Here is a 27,132-nt window from a genome sequence, read left to right as displayed (position 1 = left end):
CTCTGTACTTCCTGGACTTATATGTCTATGTCTTTTACCAGGTTGGTAAGTTTTCTGTCATTATTTCTTCAAATAGGTTTTCAATTTCTTGCTGCCTCTCTTCTCCTTCTGGCTTCCCCATGATATGAATGTTGGTAGGCTTGAAGTTGTCCCAGAGGCTCCTTACATTATCTTCATATTTTTGGATTCTTTTTATTGTTCTGTTGGATGTTTTTTGCTTCTCATATTCCAAATTCTTGACTTGGTTCTTGGTGTCCTCTACTTTTGATTCCTATAAATTATCCTTTATTTCAGTTAGTGTATGCTTAATTTCTGACTGGTCCTTTTTTATGTTGTTGATGTAAGTTCCTTGAAGATCTCACTAATTTCTATGAAGTTCTCAAAAAGTTCCTTGAGCATCTTTATAACTGTTGTTTTGAACTCTGTATCTGGTACTTTTCTTGCTTCCATTTCATTTAGTTCTTTTTCTGGAGATTCATCCTGTTCCTTCATTTGTGACATGTTTCTTTGTCTCCACATTTTGGCTGCTTTCCTGTGTTTGTTTCTATGTATTAAGTAGGTCTGCTATATCTCCCAGGTTTGGTAGAGTGGCCTTGTGTAGTAGGTGTTCTGTAGTGCCCAGTGGCACAGCTTCCCCAGTCACCTGAATTGGGCACTCCAGGTGCACCCCTGTGTGAGCTCTGTGCACTGCACTGTCCTATTGTAGTTGAGCCTTGGTTGATGTTGGTGTCACTGAGAAGGATTGACACCCCCCCACCACCCCCCGGGCAATCAGTTGTGAGGATCGACTGCAATGACAACGGAACTGATACTATGGAGTAGGGCTTGCTTCAGTGGGGCTTTGGTGCTCACTGAGCCTGCCCATTGAGTGTGTTACTCATGGTGGTGGTGATAGAGTTGTAATCCGGTGTGGTTGAAACTGACCACTGGTACACTGGCTCTGGAGCCTCCCTGGAGGTGCAAAGTTAACCACACTGCCTGTGCCCTGCCCGGGGCCACCCAGCATGAGCTACAAAGCAATATGCAAATGGCCTCTACTTGTGTTGGGCTTGGAGGTTGCCAGGAGAGGCCAAGTTATGAACCAAAGCAGCCTGCTGGTAGTGCCAGACCTCGGCCATTTATTGAAAGGACATGCTGAGGCCAGCTGCTGCCTGTTTGAGAGATTTTAGGGAAGTCCGAAGTATGAGGCAAGAGAGGCTAGTAGTATGGAAAAGACATTGGAAATGGCTTGGATGTGCCTGCAAAAAGGGAGAGGCCAGGTCTCAGGGAATCACCAGGGCAGGGCGAAAAGTGTGAGCCAGGTTGATGGAGACGCGGTGCTCCACCTGGCTCTGTGGCAGGGAGGGCTCAGCAAAGGAACAGTGGCCTCTACCAGCACTTCTGTCTGGGAAAAAGTTGCTCCTCCAGCTCTTGCCCTGATTCCAGGCAAGTTAGTTCCTCTCCGAATGTCCCTGGTTACTTTCAAGCTGCTACCCCAGCACTGGACCTTGCAGAGAGTGAGTTCGAGTAAGTCCCTGTGGGCCCTTTAAGGGGAACTGCTTGGGACCAGCAGCCTCTGTGTCACTCAGCCACAATCCCCACTGGCTTTTACAGCCAGAAGTTGTGGAGACAACTTCTGGAACCCTGGGCCTTGGGATCTGGTGTGGGGCTGGGACTCCTCACTTTTTAGGGAAACCACCACACATGGGTATGGGACAAGCAGGTTCAGCGGTTCTGTACTGCATCTCTGCCCCTCCTACCAGTCTCAATGTGCTTTTTCTTTAATTCCCTAGTTGTAGGACTTTCACTCAGCTAGATTTCATGGGATTCTGAACGATGGTTGTTCTGTACATTAGTTGTAATTTGATGTGGTTGTGGGAGGTGGTGAGCACCAGGTTTACCTATGCCACCATCTTCGTATTTTTATATAGTTCTGCAATTTGATCTCAATAACAATTACCAAGGAAGCTTTATAAGAAGGTATACTTGACAATCTTGCTCTCAGGCCAGTTCCCATCCACTCCACCCTCCTATGCTTTTTTTTTTTTAATATATTTTATTGATTTGTTACAGAGAGGAAGGAAGAGGGATAGAGAGTTAGAAACATCGATGGGAGAGAAACATCGATCAGCTGCCTCTTGCACACCTCCGACTGGGGATGTGCCCGCAACCAAGGTACATGCCCTTGACCGGAATCGAACCTGGGACCCTTCAGTCCACAGGCCGACGCTCTATCCACTGAGCCAAACCAGTTAGGGCCACCCTCCTATGCTTTTTATAGGTCATTATTTCCATTAGTTTCTTTTGAATTTTTTCACCTTATGCAAATTCAAAAATTAAATCTTTTTCTTCTCCTTAAAAAAGATGACAGATGTGTACTATTCTTTACCTGTTCTTACATTAAATGATATACTTTAATAAGATTTCTGTGTCAGAACATACAGTACTGCCTCGTATTTTTTCCAAGCTGTATAATATTCCATCATATGGGTGGGTGGGTCAATGTTTATTAAGCCAATTTTTTATGAATAGGCCCTTAGATTCTTTTAGTCTTCTGCTATTACAAACAAAATTGCACATGTATTACTTCATACGTGTCTAGGTGTATCTGCAGGGTAGCTTCCTACAGGGAGGATTTGAATTTGACCAGATGCATATGCATATGTACTTGTGATATTATCCATTGTCTTATTAGGGCTTGTTTCATTTTATACTCCTACCAACAAGTTATGAGAACTTAACAGAATGGATATCACACTTTTAGATTTTTGCCAATCTGATGTGCAAAATATAATATCTCGATATGTTTTAAATTTGCATGCTTTTTAAAAGTGTGAGGTCAGACATTTCATACTTTTAAAGGCCCATTTGTATTTCTTTCTTTTCTTCAAACTATGTTCTTGTAATTAACTTGCTTTTCTATTGGGTTGTTGGTCTTTTTCTTACTGATTTGTAGGGCTCTTTATTTATAAGGTGATTAATTAGCTCTAAGTCCATGGTAGGATCTCCAAATACTTTTCTCAGGTTAGCATTCTTTTGTGTGTGTTTTTCCCCCTAAATATATTTGTATTGATTTCAGAAAGGAAGCGAGAAGGAGAGGTAGAAACATCAATGATACGAGAGAATCATTGATCAGTTGCCTCCTGCACACATACCCTCATTGGGAAGTGAGCCCACAACTCGGGCATGTGCCCTGACCAGAATCAAACCGTAACCTCCTGGTTCATAGGTCGGCACTCAACCATTGAGCCATGCCAGCTGGGCAGGTTAGCATTCTTTTCAACCTTTGAAGTTTTTTTGTTTGCCCCATAGAGAAGTTTATTTTTACAGAGCATGTTTTTTATATTCTCTCTTTATGGCTTTCAGATTTTGAATCATAGAAAGCATCCTCCACTATCCCCCTTACATGCAGAAATTGACACAAACAATTTTTTTGGTAGGATTTCTGTATTATTTTACACTAGAGACCCGGTGCACGAAATTCATGGACTGGGGGTTGTCCCTCAGCCCAGCCTGCACACTCTCCAATCTGGGACCCCTCGGGGGATGTCTGACTGCCGGTTTAGGCCCGATCCCTCAGGACATTCCTCTCACAATCCGGGACTCCTGGCTCCTGACCACTCGTCTGCCTGACTACCTGATTGCCCCTAACCACTCTGCCTGCTAGCCTGATAGCCCCCTAACTGCTCCCTTGCCAGCCTGATTGATACCTAACTGCTCCCCTGCCAGCCCGATCACCCCCAACTGCCCTCTCCTGCAGGCCTGGTTGCCCCAACTGCCCTCCCCTGCCAACCATCTTGTGACAATGTGGAGGCAGCCATCTTGTGACGACGTGGCACGGCCATCTGTGACACGAGGGCATGAGGGGCAATTTGCATATTACCTCTTTATTATATAGGATTTAAATTTTGCTCCATTTGAGGCTTATTTTAGGCTTATACTGTTCTTCTGTAAAGTACAGCTTCAACTTTTTTTTTTTCTAGATGTTACTCAGTTGACCTAACTACTTAGTTATAAAGCCCAACTTTACCCGCATTTAAACATTTTATAAATGAAAAATACTCACTATCCTTGGGAAACAAGAAACCATGGGTCAAGCTTTGGAGTAGGGGATGTTTAGGTCCTTCTTTTTTAACTTAAGACAGTTCTTGCACTTTCTCCTCCAAGGGTAATGTTTACTCCTGAGTGAATGAACGAAGTTAATTGGACCCATCTGCTCCTCTCTAGAGTAATGATAAAAGGTTTCCTCGTGACATAAATCTCAAGATTTATCTTAAGACAATGTCTCGTTTCACTCAAAGTAAATTGTCTCTTTATCACAAAACCTAAAGTAGGATAGAAACCTTTCTAGTTACTCAAAGAGGATGCCGTTTGTGAGGCCTTAGAAAACAGTTCTCAGGGTGGTCCCCACACCAGCAGCAGCATCCCCTGAGAACATGGCAGAAACTCCCATCCTTGACCTACAGAATCAGACTGTGTGTGGTGGAGCCCAACAACCTGCATTTAACGGGCCCTGCAGGTGATTCTGAGCATGCTGAAGCTTGAGGTCATGACCTTGCAAGTTATATTTAATCTCTTAATGGAAAATTACAATTTTAGAGTGTTGCCCTCTAGCTGGATAGGTTTGGTCCTTATCTTCTTGATATGGAAACATGTAACGACTCTCAGGAAATGACAATGTCTGTTCTTTGGCGTCAGTATTCTTAGAGTAGAAAACTCCTCTGGGTTTTTCCAGGAGTCACAAAGATATCTCACTGGTGCTTTGGACCAGTACATCATACCTCCAAAATTCTGCCGATTGGGTCAGTGCTTCCCTTTATCATATAATAAAAAACCAGCAAAACTGGTTTCTATGATATGCTAGGAAGTTTTTTAGCATTGAAAATTTCTCTTACCCTACAAAAGCATCATTGTTCCTTCTTGTCACTTGCCCCTCTGCCTTTGAAAATAATTTGATATCAGAACAGAATCATATTTACCTCTGATGATTGCTAGCCACACCATAATTGTGTGTATGCTTGGCAGGATACGGCAGACTTCCCATAAATAGTAGTATCTTCTGAGTCTGTTTGCCAACCAGCTTAGAGTAGTGCTTCTGAAACTTTGCCGGACCTTTGAATCAGCCAAGTAGCTTCTTTAAATCCTGCCACGCAGACCACACTCCTACCCTAAATAAATATCTCATGGCTAGGGCCCAGGCATCAGAAGCTTATAAATTTCCCACTCCATTGCAGTGTGTATCTACGTTTGAGAACGAGGACTTGTGCATTTGTTTGAAAGTGATTTTAGTTCTAACAAAAAGCACTATAGGAGAGGACTTTAACATGCAAGATTGTGGTTCTGAAGATGTCCAATACAATCAGAACAAGAAATTTATTGCTTAACCAGCAGCTAGCTTGAAACTTGGATTGCCTCCTTTTTGCATGACTTTGTCATCGTGTGGAGAACCCACGTTGTAGCATGTGATTCTCTGCATCCTCTGTTTCGTTGTCACAGTCTGTGGATTTTGTTGGCTGCAGGGAAAGTGACAAAGGTCCAAGAGCCGGCAGTATTAGACTTCCCCATTAGCTCTGCTTTGATGCATTTAGCAGATTGATTCAAATCCCCTTTGGAAACTTGGACCTCCAGAAGCTTCTGCTATCTTGGAGAGCTCATGGGAAACCCACGGATTTTTTAAGACCCTTTCCTGCCTTCTGGTCCATCAGACACTGCTTTGTTCACAGCAGTAGACAAACCCCCCTTAGAAGCCCATCATTTTATTAGTTGACCCTGCTGTACAATTTTCCCTGTAGCAAGTCACAGTTGGCTGAAAGGGGAGATGAGGATTGAGTTCAAACCTTTCTGAAGGAGACAGGGCCCTGCTCATCATAAAGGGAACATTCTTTTGCATTGGCCCTGGGGCAGGGTATCCCAAATGCTTTGACAGGGGTGCCAGTGGGTCATAAACAGTGTGGTAATAGGGTGGGAGAGAAAGAATTTCTGTTATCCCTTTTATAACTCCAGGCAACGCGAGAACCAGTTTAACAATTGAGGGGGCTGGGGATGGAGCTTATGTGTTTGGCGAAATCGTAAGTCTTTTGGTATTAAACTTTTGCTTAAAGGTTCTATAATGGTTTTTGAACTGTATTTACCTTACCTGTGTTTTTAACTGTAATCTAATAAAATTTTCTGGTGAATTCAGTGTTTGTCAGGTGTTGGTCAGCCAGGGAATGTTGCTCAGAGACGGTTGTGTGAGTGGACAAAAGTGGGAAACTTTGATTAGCAGGTGAGGCTTGAGAGTCCCTCATAGGCGTTTGGATCCTAGAAAGTATTCTGGGGATTTTTCTAGTTCTACTCACTTTGTACAAGTGAGGAAACCAAGACCCAGGAAGGCTCTGTAACTTGGCCAACTTTTCTTGCTCTTCTCCACAATCTCACGGTTTAAAGTATATATACATTTTTAGTTATATTTTGCAAAGTGAGAATAAGAATTATCACTCTGAGAACATCCTAAAGAGAATTCTCCTAAATTGTGGTTCAAAAGATCCTTGTCTATTTTCCTCCTTGCTTTTTATGAAGTAATTAACTGCAAACACACACATTTTAGTGAGCAATGCAATATCTGAATACAAATAGAAATAGATTTTGTAAAAAGGTAATGTCAGTCTATTAATTGAAAAAAGTACCAAAATAATCCCCAAATTCATTAATCACATGTTTAATAAGGGTTTTTGGATTGGTTAATTATTTTATAAAGCACTAACATTCTCAGATCTGTAAATTTTAACTAATTTGTAGAGATCATTATGTTTTGTTTATCACAGATAAACATTTGTTTTTTATTTTTAATTACCAGGTACTTATTTTGTATTTGTAATAATTAATTGCAAAAACGTTAACTCTGGTAATGGGATCCTCTAGGTCAGTGGTCCGGCAAACTGCAGCTCGTGAGCCACATGCTGCTGTTTGGCCCCTTGAGTGTGGCTCTTCCACAGAATAACCACGTACAGTGCAATGGAAACTTCGTGGCCCATGCGCAGAAGTCAGTTTTCGGCTCTCAAAAGAAATTTCAATCGTTGTACTGTTAATATTTGGCCTCTGTTGACTAATGAGTTTGCCGACCACTGCTCTAGGTGAATTCTTAGGTAAGACTTCATTCTGAGTTCTTTGAAGTTCACTTAGGGTTATTCATCAAGAAAAGCAATGCATTTCCAGTTTGTGAACTCACTTTGCCCACAGATGCGATTTCCAGGTTGAGAACCAGAGGCAGGAGAGGCAGAGGGAGGATCTGATGTATGTGGGGCTTCAGAGTGAGGAGAATGTTTCCCCTTCACTCACTCGCCTACATCTGGGAATAATGATAGACAAGGGAGAAATTGTCCTCCAAATTGACAGGTTCAGCTAGAGTATTTTTGAGATTCTTAGTCTCCCAATTAACAAATATCTATTGAGGTAACAGCTGGTGCCTAGAAATGTTTTAAGGCATATAGGCTAGAGGTAGTGAAGAGATAAACAGTTAGGAAAAAAACCCACTGGTAAGAAAAGGAAACAAGCTATCAGTGTAGCGACTTAGCTGTACCTGCCACTCACCATTGCCCCTTAAGAGAGCCTCATTCGCTCCACATGAGTGAAAGTCCTGTTCAAATCAACTGTTGCTCTTCCTCTAATTGAGCTGCTGAATCAAGCCAGGTCCTTGATAAACTTTATTGTTTGTTATTGATTTTTATCCTTAATAAAGGTTAGCATTATCATCATCCCTTTCCTATACAACATATTAGCATTTTTTTTTCAAAACTGGTTTAGGTAAAGAACGTTTTTCTTTGTTCATTGAGTTCAGTACCATCAAGTTTGTATATTTTCAGAGTGATTGTATCACCACTATTCCATCCCACATCTTCATAGCATTTATTCCTAGTATGTTTCCAAGCTTTTTTTATGTGCACTTGAAAATGAAACAACTTCATATTCATTAGCAATCACTGCCATAGGCCTTTCTGTTTTTGTGTGTGTGTGTGTGTGTGTGTGTGTGTGTACGCATGGGTGCGCATGTGTGTGCCTCAGAGGCAGTAGCTCATTACGAAGTAGAAAACAGCTAAGACCTTGTTGTGAATCTTTAGTGGGTGAGAGGCTTCTGAATCATGATCTCTATCAAAATGTTGGCCCACATGAGTATAACAGGGAGTTCAAGTCCAATTTGTGTGCCAGTACCTCGGGAGTCATAAAACTGCAGAATGAGAGTGGAGGAATTGGATTCCTTTCAAGGAGTTGTGCTTTTTCTATGTCGATGGCTGTATTGTTTTGCCCTGAATATCTAAATTGAGGGGATGTATACTTCATGCGGTCCAGATTGAGGGGTCTTTAAATCCTGGGTCAAGCAGAACCTACTAGTGCCATGGTCGGCAAACTGCGGCTCGCGAGCCACATGCAGCTCTTTGGCCCCTTGAGTGGCTCTTCCACAAAATACCACGGCCTGGGCGAGTCTATTTTGAAGAAGTGGTGTTAGAAGAAGTATAAGTTTAAAAAATTTGGTTCTCAAAAGAAATTTCAATTGTTGTACTGTTGATATTTGGCTCTGTTGACTAATGAGTTTGCCGACCACTGTACTAGTGGAATCACTGCAGCTACACAACCGGCTGTCAGTGTTGCCCGCTCACCCGGTGTGGCTCCTCTGTAGACCACCTCCTAGACCACTTATCCATTTCCTCACACTTAGGAAGCTCACTAGTGTTCTGCCCACCAGAGTGGCTTAGTTGTTTGCCTGTCATACTGTGCATGACGAAAGGTTGCCAGTTCATTTCCTGGCCAGAGCACATAACTGGGTTGCAGGTTCGGTGCCAGGTCAGGGCCTGTACAGAAGGCAACTGATCAGTGTTTCTCTCTCTCATGGATGTTTCTACTTCTCCTTTGCTCTCTCTCTCTCTAAATCCAGTTTAAGATGTGTCTGTGTCTGTGTGGTGTTTGTGTGTTCACTTCTCATCAGAGAACCAGTGCATGTCTTATTAGTATTACTTGACTTGTTTTCCAAGGATTCCATTCTATCCTTTAAACCCTAGAAGATTTCTCAAAAATAGGTAGGCCTGTTGGTAAACGCTTCATTACAACGGGGATAATCTTGTATTGTGTATGTGTTTGTGTGTAGTGCATTTTAAATCTGTTTCCCAGAAACAGAATGCTTCTTTGGTAATTAGAAAAATGGAAGCTGTTCCATCATCATGTATTTCCATAGAATAGCACCATGCAATGACATTAATGGTACAGTTGAAGACTGTTTCCTTGCCCAATTGTATGGTCCCTTTTTTCTCTATGTTTCCCTGTATTTTTTATACTTTTCTGTATATGTATTGTGCATGTGTTCTTTTGCTGCATGGTTTCACTAAGTATTGATGAAAGGTTTCTCCAAAGGGGTTCCACCACCACCCCATTAGCAGGGGGTAGCAGTTTTGCATATTTTCAACACTTGTTCTTTTTAGACTTTGCAATTTTTGCCAATCTGATGAGTATGAAAAAGTTATTTAATTTGAATTCACATTTCCCTGAATACATATTTTAATATTTTGCCTCTCAGTACCATCTTCTGCCTAATTCCCATCTTTTACCTAGTTTTCTCTTGGATTCTATGCCCTTTTCTTGTTGATTTCTACTAATTCCTTATCTATTCTGGATAATAAGTCCAAGGAGGTTATGTGCATCCTATACACTGCATGGCCAGATTATTATGATCTCTGAACACATAATAATCTGGCCACTCAGTGTATATCCTATATAATAAAAGGCTAATATGCAAATTGTCCCCTCGACCAGGAGTTCGACCAGCAGTTAGGCCGGCCAACCGCCCATGTCCCCTCCCCCTGGCCAGGCTGGCCGGACCCCACCCATGCACGAATTCATGCACCGTGCCTCTAATATATATATATGCGCACGCGCGCATGCGCACACACACACGAGTGGCCAGATTATTATGAGTTCAGAGATCATAATAATCTGGCCACTCAGTGTATATTTTCTCCATATCTGTGGCTTGACTTCATTATTTTATTATGGTCTTTTGATGATCATAATTAATTTTAAGTTTTCTGCATGTATGATTTGTGCATTTCTGTTTTAAGAAAACCTCTCCCATGAAGTGGAATATTTTCTTCTTTATTTCATAACTTTAGCTTTAAAGTTTGGAGCAAACTTTATGTAGGTCTGGAGTTGAATATTATGTGGGTTGAGGTAGGGGTACAATTATATATTTTATTCTCGGATAAATAATTGTCCTAGCACCATTTATTAGCTATTCCATCCTTTCTAGTGATCTGCAGTGTCCCATTTGTAATATCTGACATTAAACATGTATGTGTGGATTTGTTTCTGGGTTTCCTATTCTAGTCTCTTGGTCTATTCGCCTAATCCTGGCCAGTACACATTTCACTAATTAATACAGTTTTATAGTAAACGTCTGGATATCTGGTAGGACAAGTCTCTCTACCATGTCTTTTTTTTTTTTTTTTTTTTCCAAAATTGTCTTGGTTATTCTTGGCTCTTTGCACTTAACCTATTCATGCTTAAATTATAATTCATGCTTACAATAATATGCTTTTATTTCTCACCTCCTGGACATTATGTTAATACTGTCTTGTATTTTTATACTCTTGTTATAAACACAATACAATTTACTGTTTTGGTTTAAATAGTCAGTTATCTTTTAAAGAGATTTAAATCTAAGGGAAGGGGGGACCTCACATATTAGTTCTTATGTTCATAAGTCTTTCAAGAGTATTCTTACTTCATTTATCATGCTCCTGCACCAGGAGATAGTTTGTGAAACTATGTCCACCAGGACCAGGTGCCCTGTCCCTTGGAGCCAGAGGGATAATTAAACACATGCTTTTTCTGAGACCTAAGGTGCTAGCACTGTGCTGCAAGCCATTTTAGCAACTGGGTTCTAAAGTAAACTCACTAATACCTCAATGGGAGAACGTTTACTGACAGATTTTGTTTTGGGGGGGTGAGGGAGGTACTAGTAATGAAGCAATTGAATTACTACTCTCTAAATTGATGAACCCATAGTAAGACTTTCTTTATAGCTCTTCACTGCATCTATAAACTATTTTTTAGCTGTGAATCATTGACATAGGAGTATCTCCATGTGTTTAATTATCATTGTTTTCTATGGCTGGGATGAGGTCCACCTATTAAAATGGATAGTTTAAGTTGACTTTATTTTTAGTACTTGTTTCTAGTCCTTACATATAACACAAAATATGTCAGAGACGTAATCTCATTATCCAAAAAGATGATTGGCTTTCTTCATACAATTTTTAGTGTTTGGTATGAGCAATATAGATATCCTAAATTAAAACAGTAGTAGTTGAAGGAGGGTAATGGTTTATCCCATGAGTCCACAAATGACCTGCTGGTCAAATCTGGTCCACTGCCTATTTTGTAAATAAAGTTTTATTGGAATACAGCAAAGCCCATTCACTGATGTATTCTTGCTACAATAGCAGAGTTGAGTGACTACAACAGAACTATGTCCCACAAGGTCTAAAATATTTACTTTGTGGCCTTTTACAGAAAACGTTTGTCACCTTCTTGTGTATTCCATTGGTGTGAAGTGAGGTAAAAGCCTAAGATCAAACCCGGCAACAGTGGCTCAGTTGGTTGAGCATCATCCTGTGCACCAAAAGGTTGCCGGTTGATTCCTGATCAGGGCACATGCCTGAGTCGCGGATGCGGGTTTCCCTGGTTGGGTGCATACGAAAGGCAACTGATAGATCTCTCTCTCTCTCTCTCTCTCTCTCTCTCTCCTACCCCCCCTCCCCCCATTTCTCCTCTTCCCGCTGTCCTCCTCTCTGTAAGCATGTCCTTACGTGCAGATTTAAAAGAAAATATTAAGACCAAAAACTAGGAATTGGAAAGGGAAGTAGAGATAAACTAAATAGTACTCTGGTGGGAGATTCAAGTATACTATTGTGGAAGGCATCTGAGCAGCAGAATTAGAGCCTAAGCTTCATAACCGCCCATCACTAAATATACGTGAAATACTTTTGCCAATCTCCAAATTGGAAATTCAGATGTCTCAAGGGAATAATTCTTAAATTCCATTTTATGGTCAATAACTACATATTTAAGGCTAGCAATAATTGAAATGAAAGAAACATTATGAATTTGGTAATATAAATTAAAAACCCGCTTTTAAATTAGTGGTTTAATTGCAGTTTTCCCTGCTCTTTATTTTTCTGTAAAAGAATATAAAATTTAAAGTTCAAAGGGAATAATAAAGCTTAAACATTGTATGGATGATAAAAACTTTTGCCCACTTAGATTTAGAGACCACTCTGACTCACAGATATAAAGAGTTATCATAGCATTTCTTTTATTAAAAATATCACTTGTTTTCTCTTACTTGACCTGAGTAACAATAGGTCTATTTAATTTATTAATCAGGCCTTTCTCATATGCTTCTTCCCTCTTAATTTGGTATAGATTATATGTAAAGATATAGATAGATAGATAGATAGATAGATAGATAGATAGATAGATAATAGAGAATTAACCTATAAAAGGTTTTCAGAGGGTCCTAGCTGGTTTGGCTCAGTGGATGGAGCGTCAGCCTGTGCATTGAAGGGTCCCGGGTTTGATCCCCAGTGGGGGGCGTGCAGGAGTCAGCCAATCAGTGATTCTCTCTCATCATTGATGTTTCTTTCTCTCTCCCTTCCTCTCTAAAGTCAAAACAATACATATTAAAAAGGTTTTCAGGGGTTTTTGTTTTTTAAGATCAACATTCAGTTATTGGGGTAGAGACTTAGGAAGGAAAAATATTAGGGCTTCAGCTTCTATTTGCAAAAGAAATCACTGCCTACTTTATTTACTAATATAAAGTGCCTAGCACAGTGCCTTACACATAGTAGTCAGTACCACTTGCTGATAAATGAGAATTAAATACATAAGGGGCCAATTCTGGCTCAGAAAGGCAGATTGTCATGCATATTTATCTCCTTCCCCTTGAAACCCTATGAAAATAATAGTAAACAGTTTTGTTTTGTTTCCATCATTAAAAATGAGAGTGGGGACTTGAGTGAACAAGATAATTCAATAGATTTCTGGAATATAGAGAATGAATGGGGGAGTGACAAGCAGTCTAGCAGAACAGAAGAAGCTGTGGCCAAAGAGAGTGTTGCTCTGCTCTGGAAAACCACAGAAGCTCACGTGGCAAAACCAAGAGTACTACTAAGAGGGATTCATGGGAAGGTCTTTATACAGGATAAATGCCCAAAATCCAGGAGACAAATAATTTTTGAGAAACCTCAGAAGAGCTGAATTAGCACCATTCTGGCATAGTATCACCTCAACTAGAATCATTCAGCTCCCACATGTCAGTGTTCTTGGAAATTAAAAATAGAGTTGCCCAAATTTTTTTTTTTTTAAGTGAAAAAGTAGAAACTAAATTTGATGTAAGGACACAAGTAAATAGAGCCAAAAAACAAACAAAGAAATAGGAGCTAAGAACTTTTAGAGGATCAATCCAAAAAGAATAGGAATTTTAGAAAGATTAAACAGAGACAGTGAAAGAATGATTTACAACGTAAGTATCTCTTGTAGCTGAAGTCCAAACGTAGTGTTTAGGAGCCCATGAGTTTCTCACACTGTGAGTGAGTAAAGATGCACATCTGAATACATAAGAGATATTACTGTAAGGTAAGACAGGCCTGGGAGGTTTCAGAGAGGTTAAAAATTGAATAGCTTCTAAGGAATGAGAAGCACTAGATGCAGGTTTCTCATCACTGGAGCAGTGCCTTCAGTTCTGAGACAAGTGGTGTTCAGCCTTCAGTTCTTTACCTAGCCAAACTATCCAGTGTGAGGGTGCAATACACATTTTAGATGTATAAGGATGCAAGTTTTCTCTTCCATACTACTGTTCAGATGTGTTCCAGGAAAACAATTGATAATAATGCAATCAACTCTGGCTGACTTGAGCAGAAAAGGAATTTTATTGAGAGGATATTGGATAACTAACTAAATTGTCAAGACGATTAGAGAATCAAGCTTGGAGAATAGGCAGGAACAAGGAAGGATCAATAACCAGAACCACAGCCAAAACATCAAACCACAGAAACCAGTCCAGCATCACTAGTCTCTCCTCCCAGGCTCCCCAGCCATCACCACTGGTCTGCTTCTTTGCAGGAGTGACTAGAGTCTAGACCAGGAGTGGCCAAACTTTTTGACTCGAGGGCCACAATGGGTTCTTAAACTGGACCGGAGGGCCGGAACAAAAGCATGGATGGAGTGTTTGTGTGAACTAATATAAATTCAAAGTAAAGGAGCGGAGGGGAGAGCAAGAGAACCGGATACAACAGCTGGATCCGGCCCGCGGGCCGTAGTTTGCCCACGGCTGGTCTAGACTCCAAGTCCAGGGTAGCATGCCTGCCTGTGCCAGCCTAAGTAACAGCTCTGGCCTAAGGTTCAGGAAAGCTGAGAAAGGGCACTGGGTCTTCAGCGTCTGTGGTAGAAAGGTGGCTGTGCCTCCCACCAATATAGACAAACTGGTAAACTTCTAGTGATAGGGGGGTAGGTTTAGAGGCTGGGCAGTCAAATAAAATGTCAGGTATCCACCTCAGACTTCAATACTGCATGCTGTCAGAGAACTGCAGAAAGACCGCCATGCAGCAGTTTTGTAGAATAGTCAGTCTAGTGTCTAGACTGCAGGAGGTCCAGGAGCTTCAGGCAAAAGAAAAATCGAATATCCAATAGGAAGGAGAGTTGGAAAGTTGAGGATATGGTGAAGGCAAATGGTGCCAAAAAGCAGGAAAGACAATCAGAAACTCCTAACAAATGAGCTTTACAAGAAAGAAAATATAATTTCAGTATACTATTTGACTCTGCAGTGAATGTTATTTGTATAGTCAAAATGCACGGCACTGGTATGCAACTATTGGGTAAAAGTGGTATCAAGAAGGAAGTCTACATAAATAACGAAAATGGCTAAACCAAGAAATAGCTGAGTATGCTTATTACTTAGAGATACTGAGGTGTGACCCTGGGGAGGAAATCACTATAAGCTCCCCAAGCTAGTGGGTTTTTAAAAAACCATGTGCATATATTTATTTTTAAATTGTCTGAAATTATTTTAGGAAACAATAAATCTACGTAGAAAGGAAGGCAGTCACCATTTCTTCAGTAAATGGCTTCTATTCCAAAGTTGTGAAGCAGTTTGAGATTCCTTTTCCTTTAGAAACATTCATATGTATGTGGTTAGATTTCCAAAAATAAATACAAGTTATACTGAAGTTAAAATACCCTAGATCTGTAGTTTAAAAATCAAAAGAAGAAAGATGGCCAAGTTTGGGGGCTATTCTAGTAATCCAGTGAGAAATGATGGGGCAATTTAGCTGGGGCACTGAGATGGGCTGGGCTGGGCAGGGACACATCGGAGAGAGAAGAGAGAGACTGCTCACCAGCTGGTGTGGTGTGGGATTTAAGGGGAAATCTCTACCAAGATAAATGCATGTTCGCTATTCCAGTTGCCACATGCCTCTGTCAGGGCTTTCTGTTCGTCTGTTCACTTAACCAGTTCTCAGAAATAATTGGGTTTCTGATTAGGCTTCTCACCTACTAGCTCATAGAGATGCCGTTCATGTTAGATTATGAATTTACCTCTTGCCTAAAGAGCCAGAGATGACCTTAGAGCTCTTCATCTTAGGTAACCCATCTTGGAGAAGGATTGACGTTGGGGGTGTGGCTAATAGTATGGTGAGTAAGGGACCATAGTCTGGCCCTTCTTTATCCTGTGCAGCAGGCCTCTCCTACCGCCAGGACCTCTGAACCAGGGCTCCTCCAAGTCTCAGTGCCTCTGCTTGTGCTTGGCCAGCCGCTCAAGTCCCCCGACTCCACTCACTTCTCCGCAGGACAGAGCCCTTTGACCTTCCAGGACTCAGCGCAAGCACCTCCACCTCTAACTGCTCTCTCCACATCCCCACCCACTTCTCTGCCCAGCTCGTCTTCCTGCCCTCCTGTACCCAACCGTGGGCTCGTCCAGTATTGATCATGCATTTCCTGTTATTTGTTTGCCTGTACCTTCTTACATAGCGGGGACTACCATGTTGCCTTTGTAGTCGTTGCCTTTGCAGGGCCTGGTACACAGCAGACGCTTAATAAATAATTGAATGGATTAAAAAATGGTCAGTGCCCTAGCCAGTTTGGCTCAATGGCTAGAGCATTGGCCTGCAGATGGAAGGGTCCCAGGTTCAATTCCAGTCAAGGGCACATGCCCAGGTTTTGGGCTTGGAGCGTGCAGGAGGCAGCCCATCAATGATTCTCTCACATCACTGATATTTCTATCTCCCTCTCCCTTCCTCTCTGAAATCAATAAAAAAAATTTTTTTAAATGGTTAGGCACATTGTGTTAATATATCTAAATATATCCTATATAATAAAGAGGTAATATGCAAATTGACCGTCATGCCCTCGCACAAGATGGCCACCCCCATGTGGTCACAAGATGGCTGGAAGGGGAGGGCAGTTGGGGGCGATCAGGCTGGCAGGGGAGTGGTTAGGGGGTGATCAGGCTGGCAGGCAGAAGCAGTTAGGGGCAATCAGGCAGGCAGGCAGGTGAGCAGTTGGGAGCCAGCAGTCCCAGATTATGAGAGGGATCCCCCAAGGGGTCCCAGATTGAAGAGGGTGCAGGCTGAGCTGAGGGACACACACACCGCGCCCCCCCCCCCCCCCCCAGTGCACGAATTTTGTGCACTGGGCCACTAGTATATATATAAAAGCCTAAGCGACTCTTCAACTGGTAGCTATGATGCGCACTGACCACCAGGGGGCAGATGGTCACTTAGGCTTTTATATATATACTAGAGGCCCAGTGCACAAAATTCGTGCACTTTGGGGGGGGGGGGCGGTGTCCCTCAGCCCAGCCTGCACCCTCTCCAATCTGGGATCCCTCTCACAATCCAGGACTGCTGGCTACCAACTGCTCGCCTGCCTGCCTTCCTGATTGCCCCTAACCGCTTCTGCCTGCCAGCCTGATTGATGCCTAACTGCTCCCCTGCCAGCCTGTTTTCCCCCAACTGCCCTCCCCTGCAGGCCTGGTCCCCCCCAACTGCTCTCCCCTGCAGGACTGGGTCCCTCCCAACTGCCTTTCCCTGCAGGCCTGGTTGCCCCCAACTTCCCTCCTCTGCCGGCTTGGTCACCCCCAACTCCCTCCCCTGCTGGCCTGATTGCACACAACTGCCCTCCCTTGCAGGCCTGGTCCCTCCCAACTGCCCTCCCTTGCTGACCATCTTGTGGTGGCCATGTTGTGTCCACATGGGGGCAGGATCTTTGACCACATGGGGGCAGCCATCTTGTGTGTTGGAGTGATGGTCACTCTGCATATTACTCTTTTGTTAGATAGGATAGAGGCCTGGTGCACGGGTGGGGGCCAGCTGGTTTGCCCTGAAGGGTGTCCCGGGTCAGGGTGGGGTTCCCTTGGGGTGTGGGGCAGCCTGGGCGAGGGGCCTGTGGTGGTTTGCAGGCCGGCCACCCCCCCTGGCGACCCAAGTGGAGGCCCTGGTATCTGGGGTTTATTTATCTTCTACAATTGAAACTTTGTAGCCTGGAGCGGAGCCAAGCCTTCTGCTTGCTCCGTGGCGGCAGCCATATATTTTGGATTTATGTATCTTCTATAATTGAAACTTTGTAGCCTTAAGCGGAGGCCTGGGCCAGCCAGGGTGTGCGGAAAGCTTGGCTTCCTCCATCACTGGGGGCAACCCTAGCCTCCTGCTCTTTCCAGCTCCTTGGCTGCCGCCATTTCTGTTTGGGTTTATGTATCTTCTATCATTGAAACTTTGCAGCCTTGAGTGGAGGCCTAGGCCGGCAAGGGCAGGCAGAAAGCTTGGCTTCCTCCATTGCCGGGGAAACCCAAGCCTCCCTCCTGCTCTCTGTGGCCATAGCCATCTTGCTTGGGTTTATTTGCATATTCGCTCCTGATTGGCTGGTGGGCGTGGCTTGTGGGTGTAGCAGAGTGATGGTTAATTTGCATATTACTCTTTTATTAGATAGTACTAGAGGCCCGGTGCACGAATTCGTGCATTGGTGGGGTCGTTCAGCCTGGCCTGAGCCCTCTTGCAATCCAGGACTCCTCGGTGGATGTCGGACTGTCCCAAGGGATGCAATAGTGCATCCAACGTCCCCTGAGGGATGCAGCAATGCATGAAGCAGCAGGCAGTGGGGGAGGAGCCGGGGCAGGGTGCCACGCCACTCCTGCTCATCCCGGCACCCACTGTACCTGCTTCCACTGCCGCCACTCGCCACTCGCCGCTTGGTAGCACTTACATGGAGGCGGGAGAGGCTCCCGCTGCTGCAGCTGAGCTTGCCAGCTGTGAGCCTGGCTTCTGGCTGAGCGGCACTCCCGCTGTGGGAGCACACTGACCACCAGGGGGCAGCTCCTGCGTTGAGCATCTGCCCACTGTTGGTCAGTGTCATCATAGCGACCAGTCGGCCGGTCATAAGGGTCGCCTAGGCTTTTATATATATAGATAGACTAGAGGCCCCGTGCACGGATTCATGCACCAGTGGAGTCCCTTGGCCTGTCCTGCGGGGATCAGGTGGAAACCCGCAGTCCAACATCCCCTGAGGGGTCCCGGATTGCTAGAGGGTGCAGGCCAGGCTGAGGGACCCCACCAGTGCACGAACCCGTGCACCGGGCCTCTAGTAGTATATAGTCACAACTGGAAGCCAGGTATTCTTTTCTTAAACTGCTTGTGCCCTAACCTGCTGAGCCAATGGCCAGAATCCAAGAGAGATCCAGCTGTGGCCTGGGCTCCCGCTGGAAATTTCTTTGGGTTATCTCACTAATGTGCTTAACGTGGTCTTCATTCCTTTTATTTAATTTCCATTTTCTTCTATTTCCCTTTTTCCTCTGTTCAAAATGCCTGTCTCCTGTTTGGCTTTGAGACAGAAATGTATCATATACTAGTTCTTTTCCTTGCCCAGTTCTTATATTAATTGAGGTAAAGGGAGTTTATTTTAGTGTTCACAGTATGTTAACCTACAGCAGGCCGGGCCTTTTTCTTGACTTAATTTTCTGGTGGCTCCGTTGAATGGTAGATAAGAACAACACTTGCCTTCCCCCTGTGAGGTTGGGATGCTCCTTCTGAAGCACAGCCCATTTCTGTTGAACACATTGAATGGTACATAAGATTTTCAAGTCTAAAAGTAAATCACCAGACTTGTTTTGTTTAACCTCAAATGGGAATGATTTTTGTTTTTTGTTTTAGTTTTGTAAGGCAAATAACCCATGTGTACCTTAAAATAACTTAGAAATGTAAAAAGCTAAGAAGAAAATAAAACCATAATCCTACCCAAAGTTTAATACTCAAACTATTCGGTATGTATTCTTAATACCTTATTTCTATGTAAATAATTTCCCTACAAAAATACAATTTTACTACCCACACCTGCTTTTTAAAAACTTACATATAGCTTTATATCTGACATTCATTGCATAACATTCTATTACAAATGTACAATTAGTTACTGAATTATTCTTCTGATATTTTTTGACACATGTGGAAAAATGTAAACATTCAAAACACTGGCTGTGCTGTTTTTTAACAGACAAACCCTAGAAACAACATAAATGTTCCCAAAATATACTTCAAAAAGTGGAATTGCCAGGATGAAAGGGATAAATGTAACATGTGTATAGTCACATCACTTTTAAAAATACAATCAAATACTGCAGAATTATAAACATGAAATCAACACCCCGTATTTTAGTTCTTAGAGATTACCTCCTCTAACAATTGATGTGGATCTTCCCAGACCTTTCTTTTAGATACAGAAAATTTTATAGTGAGGCCTATAGTGGTTTTTTTTTAATTTTTTAAAAATATTTTTTATTGATTTCAGAGAGGGAGAGATAGAAACATCAGTGATGAGAGAGAATCATTGATCGGCTGCCTCCTGCATGCCCCCCCCCCCCACTGGGGATCGAGCCCACAACCCGGACATGTGCCCCCAACCAGAATCGAAACCAGGAACTTTCAGTCCACAGGCTGACGCTCTATCCACTGAGCCAAACCAGCCAGGGCAGGAGATCTATAGTTTTATAATTTTTTACCCCTGTGAGATCATATTATACATATCTTTATACAATTTTAACTTTCCCCCTTTATATTTCTTGAGAATATTTCCAAATACAAGGTAGGGCAAAGTAGGTTTACAGTTGTTCATATGGAAAATAATACAATAATTTAATAATAATACAAGAATAAACTGTGTTTCACATACTCACAACTGTAAACCTACTTGTACCCCACCCTCTATAGAAATTAGTATCCAGGATATATAAATACATATACCTATTTATATATACATACACACACACATATCTATATATATGAAAGGCTAATATGCTGTGTCCAACCGTTCAACCAGTAGCTATGATGCGCACTGACCACCAGGGGGCAGACTCTCAACACACAGGCATGGAAACATGGAACAGACTGATGAATCTCAGGGGGGAACGGGAAGGGGGAAGAGATTAACCAAAGATCTTATATGCATGAATCCATGCACCAGTGGGGTCCCTTGGCTTGGTTTGCGGGGATCGGGCCAAATCCATGCACTGGGCCTCCGACATCCCCCGAGGGGTGCCGGATTGCAAGAGGGCACAGGCCAGGCCAAGGGACCCCACCGGGTCTCTAGTGTATATATATGTTTTTAAATTATTATTTTTTTAGTATTCCCCTTACACCTTGGTAACGTTGGAGTTTTGTGATTTACCTGCCAAGAGACTTTGGGAATTTATTTCTTGGTTTCATTCAAAATAAACAAGTTAACTTGCATGAGTGCATGCCATATGCAAGGCTCTGGAGAAATTTAACTGCTAAAAGACCTGAGCTTTTGGTCCAGGGAGAAAAACTGGAGCATGTGTTGATTGGCAGCCCAGAAGTTGCTATGACAGCAGAGGAGGGCCATCTCAATTAGACTAGGGAAGTGCTCACTAACATTATTTGAACAGACCTGGGTTCAAATCTTGGTATGTGTGACTTATTAACGGAGGCTATAGGTAATCTTTCACTTACCTGCTTCAGTGCAAGATGGGTTTAGTACCTACCCCACTATGCCATCGTGAATATTAATTGGGAAAATGACTATAGAAGAGTGTTGAACATCCATCCGTAGGATTCTCATTAAGTAAACAAGTCATTGTATAGTAATACAATATTATGCAGCTATGAAAAATAAGGTCATTCTAAATATTACTGATAGGAATCAAACCCTAAGATGTGTTGTAAGAATAGTATGTGGTTTACTACCATTTGTGTAAAAATTTTCTAAAGGTGTGGTTGTGTATATTTAAAAAAATTGTTTTAAGGTGTGGTATGTGTATTTACATAGACCAGTGGTCGGCAAACTCATTAGTCAACAGAGCCAAATATCAACAGTACAGCGATTGAAATTTCTTTTGAGAGCCAAATTTTTTAAACTGAAACTTAGCTTCTAACGCCACTTCTTCAAAATAGACTCACCCAGGCCGTGGTATTTTGTGGAAGAGCCACACTCAAGGGGCCAAAGAGCCGCATGTGGCTCGCGAACCGCAGTTTGCCGACCACGGACATAGACTATCTAAACAAATACCAAAGTAACTTAATAATGCTTGTCTTTAAAGAAGGGAATTAGGGATCCAGATTAGGAGAAAAATATACTATCTGTGTATACCCAGTTGTGTTGTTTGAGTTACAATGTGCATTTAGTTATAAAGGAGAGGTGTGTTTTTTTTTAAATAATGAAAAGTTTTTTAAAATATAATGTAAGATGGTATCAATATAATAAATTCTTCAAATATTTTTAATATGTTTTTATTTTAAAGGGAGGGGGGAGTGAGAGAGAGAGAGAAACTTCAATGATGAGAGAGAATCATTGATTAGCTGCCTCCTGCACGTCTCCTACTGGGGATCAAGCCCACAACCCCGGGCATGTGCCCTGACTGGATATTGAAGTGAGACCTGGTTCATGGGTTGACCCTCAACCACTGAGCCACATGGGCTGGGCTCAAATATTTTTATATGGAAATTTTTTACAATCATTTTTATAAAGTGATTATAAGCATGGACTTTGGTGTAGGCATACTTACTGGCTGTGGGGTCTTAGAAAAGTTATTAAACACTCTAAACCAGGGGTGGGCAAACTTTTTGACTCAAGGGCCACAATGGGTTCTTAAACTGGACCGAAGGGCTGGAACAAAAGCATGGATGGAGTGTTTGTGTGAACTAATATAAATTCAAAGTAAACATCATTACATAAAAGGGTACCGTCTTTTGGCTCCGCGGGCTGGATAGAACAGCCGAACGGGCCGGATCCGGCCCACGGGCCGTACTTTGCCCACGGCTGCTCTAAACCTTAGTTTTCTCCTGTAAAATAGGAGATAATAGAAACTACCTTGTGAGGTTGTATGAAAATGAGATAACACAATCATTTGGAAAGCAATTAACATGGTGCATGAAATACTGTAAGCACTCAAATGTTCATTGTGTTATAGTTAATACTAAAGAGCCATATCTATGCGGACTCTTGGTTGCCAGTGGTAGTAATCTAACTCAGTTGTCTTCTAACAAAAAGGAGTTTGTTGGCTCACAGAAATGAAAGCCTACATGCTTTTTGGCATGGCTGTATCTAGCACCTCCCTTAAAGGTGTTGGGACTCAGCCTCTCTCTAGCTCTTAACTCTGCTTTCTTCTCTGTTGGCTCAGTTGCGAGGTAGCTCCAGACTTACACCCTACTGCCTAATAACTCCCAGTGGAAAGAACCTGGTACTTTTCAACAAAAATCCCAGGATTGACTGATTCATCCACTTTGTACATGGCCCATCCCCAAACTATTCACCTAGTTAAGGAACTGGAATGCGCTGATTGGTAGGCCCAGATTACAGTCCTCACCTTTGAACCTTGATGGCAAGGGTCAGTTTAAGATGTTGAGCAATAGTAGACCTTTGTTTTCAGGCTTGGAGACATAGAAACCTTCCCCAACAACAACAAAAATAGGGGCAATAAATGCCGGGCAGATAGAAACAGGATGTTCCCCACAGTCCACTGCTTGGCTGCCTGGCCATTAATCCTGTTATTTTCATATATATGTTTTCAGAAAGACTTAACGGTGCAACTGTTCGTTACTGAGGAATGTGATCTTGGTTGGACTGAAGTCCCAGGAAGGTGCCATGTGGATGATCTACACAGCATCTCTAATGTCCAGCCTTGACTCCTGCTTAAGACCAAATGGCTGGCCCTTCTGTTGAGCACCAGAAAGATTAGTTGCTTGACTAGTTGGGAGCATGTAATATGAAAATCTGTTTGTAAACAGAGTAACTCTCAGTTCACCAAGATGTTCACACTAAGAACAACCAAAACTTGAGATGAGCCCTGGCTGGTGTAACGCAGTGGGTTGGAATGTCATCCCATGCACCAGAAGATTGCTGGTTCAGTTCCCGGTCAGGGCACATACCTAGGTTGCTGGTTTGACCCCTTGTCTGGGGGAGGCAACCAATCTATTATTCTCTCTCACATCGATGTTTTTCTCCCTCCCCCTCTCTAAAATCAATAAAACTTTTTTTTAATAAGATGACCAAGAGAATAGATTTTAATCTGCCCTGGTGCTCAGCCCAGGGCAGGGGGGTGTAGGCAGCGACTACCTGCACTATTTAAATCCTCCTGCCTAGTTTTTGGTTTGTTTTTGTTTGTCTTACCAAGCGTGTGTGCTTGAGTTTGCTAAGTTAAAGTAATGCCACTCCAGCATGTGTAAAAATTCTTAGCCTTTCCCCAAGAGTCCAGCTACTACGCTCATCCTCTGATCTAGGACCTGCAAGTACTGTGTGTCCTCGCAAGTCCCGTTCAGCTCCTGCTCACTGAACAGTGGGGGAGAGGTAGCAGGGAAGCCCAACAGAAACATCCATTTGGAAAGGAAAAGGAACACAGTGGTCGCCTCCCGTAGCACATCATGTCCTCAGCAGGAATGCTGGCACTTGGAGACTTGGTGGAGACGTGGCTTGCTTGTGGGATCAACATGGCCACCTCGATTTCTACCGTCTCAAACAAAGCTTGGATCTTTTTGGTATAGATTTATAGGCTTCAGTGGTTGATGGTCTTGGAGGCTGAGAATCTCTAAACGTAGAGATTCTCTGGCGATACAAGTGCTTTTATAACGGTGATTTTTCTGTCTAGTATTTAGATTTGGTGAACTCTGACATTCGGTGCTTGTTGACCAGGATACATCATGAGTAGTCCTGGTTCCTAAAGTTCCATCTCAGTTTCTAGCCTACAGTTTACTGCTTCCATAGGCCTTTGGCAAAAGTAATATTCCCCAGGCTGCTGGCCAGTGGTGGTTCCCTATTGTGAGGATTCAGAATTTAGCCTTAGGGGCACAAGAGTTCCAGGCCCCAAATGCTTCTCCCACTTGCCTCCCTTCTGTGGACTTTAGCATGGGCAGAGAACATAGCTCTCTATCTTGGATTACTTTCTACAGAGAAAAATGGCCTCCATGGCAATGCTGTTCTCTACTTTTAGGTAAGCCAGCCTCGAATGAAGTGATAAACACAACTGCCACTCTAACAGCCTTGCCAGCCCCACCATACTCAGCTAATCCCACAGGCTATTGCTTACAACACCACACTTTCAGGTTCTCAACTCAAAGTGCTTTAAGCAGAAAGGAGATTTTATTGACTAATGTAACTGAAAAGTCTGGGGCCCCTTTCCCTCCATCTCTCCACTCTGCTTTCCCCTGTGGGGCCTCCATTCTCAGATAGCTTCTGGCTTCCAGCTTATCAACTTGACTGAGCAGATACCCCCCTTCTTGCCAGTAGTTCCAGAAAAAGGCCTAGTGTTGGCCCTTGTTCACCCAGCTTTGGTCATGTGCCATCCTAACCAGCCACTGTGGGTAAAAGGAAGAGGGAAGGGAGAACGGACCACAGTGACTGACCAGACCTGTGTGCACTGAGGCTGGGTAGGGGGTACTCCCCAAAGAACAATCAGGGGGCATTTGCCTGGTGAAGAGGGAATTTTCCTGGGCCAAACATAACAACAGGCCCACACAAGGATTGAACAGTATTTGGGAGGGGGAAATGAATTTGAAAAAAATTAGTGAATTGTCATTCTTACTAGTAGGCCTTAAAGTAATGTTTAGCCAATAGAAAGGTAATCTGTGCCACTAATCTAAGCCACATAGTAAAATAATAGAGAGGGAAAGAGGTGAAATAATAACTTTAATTCTACCTTATTTTGTAAAGTCAAAATACTACATTTTTAAATTCATCAATTTTAAAATTAAGGTATTTTACCCTTTTTTTGTACTGTCTTCAAAATCCATTTTATTTTTTTCCCAGTTTTTTAAAGATGTTTTTATTGATTTTTTTTTTTTTTTAGTGGGAGAGGGAGAAACACCGATCAGCTACCTCCTGCACGCCCTCTACGGGGGATGAAACCTGCAACCCAGGCATGCACCCTGACTGGGGAATTATACCAGTGACCTTTTGGTGCATGGGACAACGCTCAACCAACTGAGCCACGTGTGGCTAGTTGCTTACTGTAGTGAACAATACAAACTGCTGACAACTTTCATAGAGAAGCTGAATATTTATCATCAGCTGATAAATTATTACTTCCGTTTCTGTGTTATGGGAAGTTATTGTGAATCCCCTCATTAGAAGAACCTGTCCTAAAATAAACCTAAATACACATTGCTGTGTGTAGTGTCTTTTGGGGGCTACTTCTGTCTGAAACACCCATCACACCCATACAGTTAGTACTCAACAATGATTTCTTTAATTCTCTGTCTTCTCTTGTGGACTCTATGCCTTAGGTAGGCAAGGCCTCATGTATCTTCCTTACCTCTGTTCCCTAAGCCCAGTGCCCAGTACATAGAAGACACTAAGTGGATAATTTTAAAGTGAAATGAAAATAAATTTAAAACTTTTGTGTGGACTTCTCATTTAAATGCCAGGTTTGGTGACTAAATGGTGGAAGTAATACCAGTTGAAGCCCAAGATTGAGTATTTGCAATATTTGTTATTGTGACGAATGACCATCTGTAATCTGTGACTAGTTGTGTTACCACAGTCACTTAGTGATTTAAGACCTATAGAAACCCAGGCTCTGTGCTGAGCACTGGGTATATACAAAGATAAATGGGAAACAGTCCCTGCCTGGAAGGAAATGAGAAACAGATTAGTAAAATAACTCTTATATCTATAAGTGTTATGATACAAATAAACACAGGCTGTTTGGGGAAGCACAACGAACGAAGGGGGTCCAGCCCAGGTCAGAGATGGAGAGAGGCAGTAAAGGCTCGCTGGGGAAAGTTAATTTCAGTCCCATGGTGCCTGCTGGGTTCTCAGTATCTAGCCTCATGCCTGGCACATGTGTTGAATCAATGAATAAATGAACAACGTGGCTTCTGGATCTAATCCTAAAGGATTGCTGGATTTTCCATCTGAGTGTATACAGATGATCGTTGCAGATGAAGAGAGAGCTTGGGGAATGGCGAGACCCTGAGCGAGCGGAGCCAAGGTGTGAGAGCAGGCGCGAGGCTGCAGCACTGGGCAGGGGCCAGATCCCACACAGCCTCACTTGTGATTGTCCATGTGACCGGGACGAATGATTGTCCTTTCTTATTCCAGGCCAAGCGAAGGCTGGAGCTAGGAGAAAGCGGTCATCAGTACCTCTCAGATGGTTTAAAAACCCCAAAGGGCAAAGGGAGAGCTGCACTGCGAAGTCCAGACAGTCCCAAAAGTAAGGATTCTTTCATCTCTGATTCTCTGTGGTGTGGGCTCCCAACTTTCAAAGCTTGCGGCTGGAAGGATGCCAAGGTGTGAAAAACTTTGCCATGTTTTGTTCTTTGTCATTTCTTTCTGTGCCTATCCAAAAAGTAAATACAGTGTCTGCAGACACCCAGCAAAAGGTTTACAGAGTCACTCCAGTGCCTACGTACTGACTTAAGGGGAGGCCTCTTGAAATGTGTGCAGTTTCATTTTTCAACTCAGAATATAAGCTCCTTGTTACGTTCTATAATCAAATTTAATTTAAACTTTCTTTAACGGACATTATTTCAGAGACTGAGGCTAAGTGGGTGTAGACGAACTGTGCTGGAGTCGCAAATGTGTGTCGGTCTAAATCTCTAGCTCAACATAAGGCAGCATAAGAATTGGTTGAGTCCA

At 42.8% G+C, this 27,132-nt stretch overlaps 1 protein-coding gene across 2 annotated transcripts in view; it reads left to right on the top strand.

Moving 5' to 3' along the window:
• Window positions 1-27,132, top strand: part of E2F3 (E2F transcription factor 3) — a gene marked incomplete at its 5' end in the record, with an annotated part of 96,816 nt that overhangs the window by 56,409 nt on the left and 13,275 nt on the right. For both annotated transcript variants that reach the window (XM_080655209.1, XM_080655210.1), the window contains one exon: window positions 26,596-26,707. In XM_080655209.1, the coding sequence (XP_080511335.1) occupies window positions 26,596-26,707 (112 nt within the window). The remainder of the gene's footprint in view (window positions 1-26,595; window positions 26,708-27,132) is intronic.

Source organism: Plecotus auritus (assembly GCF_963455305.1).
Source record: "Plecotus auritus genome assembly, chromosome: 2".
Lineage (NCBI taxonomy): Eukaryota > Metazoa > Chordata > Mammalia > Chiroptera > Vespertilionidae > Plecotus > Plecotus auritus.
The sequence above is the reverse complement of the archived record's forward strand: the minus strand, read 5'-3'. Positions and strand labels throughout refer to the sequence as shown.